Source organism: Stegastes partitus, unplaced genomic scaffold (assembly GCF_000690725.1).
Source record: "Stegastes partitus isolate 25-593 unplaced genomic scaffold, Stegastes_partitus-1.0.2 Scaffold1121, whole genome shotgun sequence".
NCBI lineage: Eukaryota > Metazoa > Chordata > Actinopteri > Pomacentridae > Stegastes > Stegastes partitus.
In genome coordinates, this window is record NW_007578852.1 from 214,218 (window position 1) to 218,532 (window position 4,315).

The 4,315-nt window shown below is 44.6% G+C and overlaps 1 protein-coding gene across 2 annotated transcripts in view; it reads right to left on the bottom strand.

The window, feature by feature from the left end:
• Positions 1-4,315, bottom strand: part of ptpn4a (protein tyrosine phosphatase non-receptor type 4a) — an 85,383-nt gene that overhangs the window by 41,686 nt on the left and 39,382 nt on the right. For both annotated transcript variants that reach the window (XM_008296342.1, XM_008296343.1), the window contains 2 exons: positions 2,878-2,985; positions 2,372-2,414 (listed from right to left, as the gene is read on the bottom strand). In XM_008296342.1, the coding sequence (XP_008294564.1) occupies positions 2,372-2,414; positions 2,878-2,985 (151 nt within the window). The remainder of the gene's footprint in view (positions 1-2,371; positions 2,415-2,877; positions 2,986-4,315) is intronic.

Genomic DNA, 4,315 nt, shown 5'->3' on the forward strand with positions numbered 1-4,315 from the left:
CACACACACACACACACACACACACACACACACACACACAGGCATGTCCACACACACTTGTAGACATTCTTCCTCTGTACTTCTACACAACACACTCCAGCCGCTACAGCAGACACTCCATGCTGTGGATCGCTCGTGGGCAGGACTCAGTGAGAGAAAGAGTGACACAACATAAACCAAGAGTCCTTCCAAAGAGAGAAACAAGAGAAAAGAAACGCAAACTTTAGAAGCAGACAGAGAGTCATAGAGACAGAGAGAAAAAGAGTGTGAGCGTGGAAGAAGAGAAAAGGAGTGATTGACGATGCAACTGGGTGAGACAAACGCTCTTTGTGCAGTCCAGCAGCAGCAACACTGAAACAGAGGCTGTGTGCGTGAGAGTGCAGAGAGAGGAAGGAGGCCTGGTGATAGAGAGCAATCAGAGCACAAGAGCCTGGCTGAGAGAAAAGGGGAAGGACAGGGACAGAGATGCTCTGATAAGTTTTCCCCCTGAGGGGAAAGACCCTCAAACATCAAGAACCCCGGATAGACCCCACATCCAGGGTGTCACCCTGACCCTGAACCCCAGTGCTTTTTATGGCAGGTTAACCAAAAATGTGACGTTTCTATTTGCGTCCCTCCACAGCAAACACAACTGAATGTGTGTGTAAGTGTTTGTGTTAAAGAATGAGGGAAATTTAGGAATGTGAGAGGCAGCTTGTCCAGACAGGAAAAGAACGGCATGAAGGAGGAGTCCTCATATCTACAGCTGTCTCTCTCTGTCCACACAAACACACACAGCACAACGCCTTGCGGGTGTACGACATATTTTAGGGATGAGGACTTACCGATTGATTTGACATATATGTATATCTGGTTATCTGCTGAGGTCGGTCAGAGACCAGCAGTCATGTCTGGGACCATCTCCCATCCGGTGGAGGACACTGTCCCACTTGGGGATAAACGCTGCACAGGCTCTTGGTGCTGAATACCAGTCATGTTCACGCAGCTTGCTAACTAGACCGTTTAGTAAATACAAAAAATGGAAACAGAATTTCATTCACAATGGAGCTGAAAGCGTTAAAGTTCACACATTGTGCCCCTTTTAGCTAATAAATGCAAGTGTCACTTGTCCCCACAGTGTGTCTTTACTTTCTTAAAGAATGCTAATTTCAACATCACTGTGGAACTCCTCGTGGCTTTAGGGGCTGTGTCCCTCTGAAAACCAACCAGCTGCTGTGAACCCTTACAGGAATCATCTGTGCATTAGCATATTGAACCCATTTAAACAATACTAGGCTAGATCGTCCAATTGTGATTTCTGTGCTTGGAACGCTACTGACCACAGTGCAGCGTAAGCTCAGCTGCTTTCTCTGTTACAGAGAAGTTATTTGTGCTCCTTCACCCCTGACTGCACGCGTGTAGTTTAACACTAATCTGCGTAGTTTATAGCTGTAGCTATAGTGGGCGGCCATTCTTCAGCAGCTTAGGCTGATAATGTTTGCTGCTGCTTCCTGTGTATGCAGTCTTTAGTCAGGCTGGGAGCAAAGTGCTGTATGTACTGTATGAGCACAGTGTGCAGTGCCGTAGTAGTAGAGCATTAAAAACGGTAAGCGACTGACAGTTGAAAGAAGTAAAGCCGAGCGGTGAGGCCTGCCACATGGGTGCAAACGCCCAGATCGCTGAGTTCCTGATTCAGCTGCCAGCTGGCTGGACCACGTGCTGCATGTCATTTGACGTCTCTCTTCACCCACATGTCCTGTTTCGCTTTGTTAGCCCAATGCAGGAATAAAAATGCCCAGTTTGGTTTATGGGAAAGCATTACATATTTGAAACACTTCTTTTGTTAAATGACCAAAAAACATCTTTGTAGACAAACCATGTTTATATTTCTCAAAGTAAGATGTGAGCAGTTCTACATGACTGTCTGCACTGGAACACAGTGCCATGTGCTTCAGGCGTCTCATTCAACTAGCTGTTGTGTTATCTATGCTTTCGCCTCTTGCCTTTCTTACTTGGTCCTTATTAAGAGCTGCTTGATTACCAAACAGCGCTTGCAGACAGCGAGATGTTTACGTGGTGAGTAGTAGTTACCATGGCTACCTCTGCTGTTAGCCTGAATGACTCTGACCTTGACGTTGTGTTGGTGGAGAGGTGGGGCAGTAGTGGCCATTTTTGTTCAATTTCTTGCCATCTATCAGGCTACAAAAGATTCTGCTTTAAGTCGGCATCGTCACAGTCAAAGGCCTGTCATCTAGAAGACTATCAATACAAGCCCTCATGTACACACACACACACNTTGGAGACCTTCTAAATCAAGCGGTCACGTCAGACTTGAGTGGACTGCAGGACGTTCTGATGTTTGTCAAGGTGCTGTGTTGTGGATTTCACCTACTTTTTAACTGTTTCCTGATGGGCTTTTCAGGATCCAGCCAGCGCTGTAAAATATTGATTGAGAGACACTTAGAGACACCATAAAGCACAACTACACATTGTGAATTATTCACCAGCGACCACACACGTGCACACCTGTCAGAAACACTCCATGCAGATAGAAACACACACCACTATGCACACTAGAGCATATAGGAAATGTACACTGTTCATTGTTATGCACAGACAGACGTATTCATTATGCGCTAGTCACTTCTATTAAACTGATGCAAATATAGGGCAGCGGCTCTAATGCTGTCCTGCAGGCAAACGTAAGTATCCTCATGTGCACACGTAAGAGCCTTAAAGATGAGCTTTTCATTGAATGTTGAAGACGCATAGATGAGACAACTTTCAGACGCCGGTACATGGCTGAGCTTCCTATAAACGTACCTAACCTGCTGTCATTCTCACACACACACACACACACACACACACACTCTTGTAGACTGTAAACAGCAAACGAACCGGTGCATCTGAGGAGTCATCAGCCAAGTGCAGGCCAAAGTAGTCGCTCTCGGTCAGCTCCAGGTGCTTAAAGACAGCATCCAGCAGCACCTGGCCGTCGTCCGACTTCTACAGAGAAAAACAAAGATTGAGTTCAGTACTTGCTGTTCAGGATGCTACTGGATCACAGGCCCGCTCAGTGAAAGGTCACAGAAGGAACAGTGAGAGAAGCAGGGAAGACTGAAGCGTGGTGCACACGAGTCCACATTTCCCACCACAGACATCTAAATCATTTAAACACACACTGCTACAGAAACATTTCACCCATTTTAAATTCTGGTGCCATTTGTCCATGTTGAGCCATATTAAATATCCTTGAAACCACACAGAGAGGAACATGTATGCAGGATTAAGATGATGTATGCTTGTAAGCTATAATTTGTATTTGTCCATGTTTTTCTTCCTAGCAATGGAGCAAACTTCAATAACCCTAAAATCACCAAGAACTACGTTATATGAAGTGCATTTCATTCACATATAGAAACGAAGGAGCGGTGATGATTGGTGTTGTCTTGCAAACAGTGGCTGACATGCTCCTGTGACTACAACATCTGACACGCAACGAGCTGAGGATGGAAGACTTTTAAACAAGCATTGTGGGCAATAATTTGATGAGGATAGTAAGAAGATTAGAAGGCAGCAGATAGAGAAGAGCCACAGGTTTATGAGTAACAGTGCCATGGTTTGAAAACCAAAAACAAAAACTGTGGTCAAAGGAAAAAGAAGAAGTAAGAGAATTTACCACCGACGCTACATCATGTCTGATGCTTGCATAAGGCTGACGGATGGAAAGAGCAGCAGTTCAAGGAAATGGTTCAATTCAAGTGAATCAATGACCAAGTTCTGCTTTTGCTTCGTTACTAAATCAACTGTTTCTGGTTCAGTACTAATAGCCATTTACTGTCGTTGAATAGGACATGAAGTTACATGAAACAAATAATCAGCTGGACCTTGAAATCAATGACAATCATCTACTTTGTGGGTAGGACTGTCTTTCCCACTTTTAAAACAAGTAGAATGCCGTTTTATCCTTGAATTTTATTTACTCTGTAAGTGGTCCCACAATGGTGTAAAAAAATTACACAAGGGTATAATAAAAAAATTTAAAAAGACATTCCCCTTTATAATAGAGTCAATGGAGTCACCTAAAAAAGAGATGAAGGGCACTAGAAAGGGAGGAATACTTCATCAAACACATCGTTAATATTACATCGTTTCCTACGAGTGTCGGGAGGCCACAGGATCAACTGTGGGAGCAGAACTGTACACCTGATCCTGCTGCAGCTTGGAGGCTGCAGGAGAGCCTGAGATAGAGGAACTCCATCAGAGCTTCCCATGAGACACACACTCTCACACACACACACACACACTCATACATACACACACACAGACACACTCA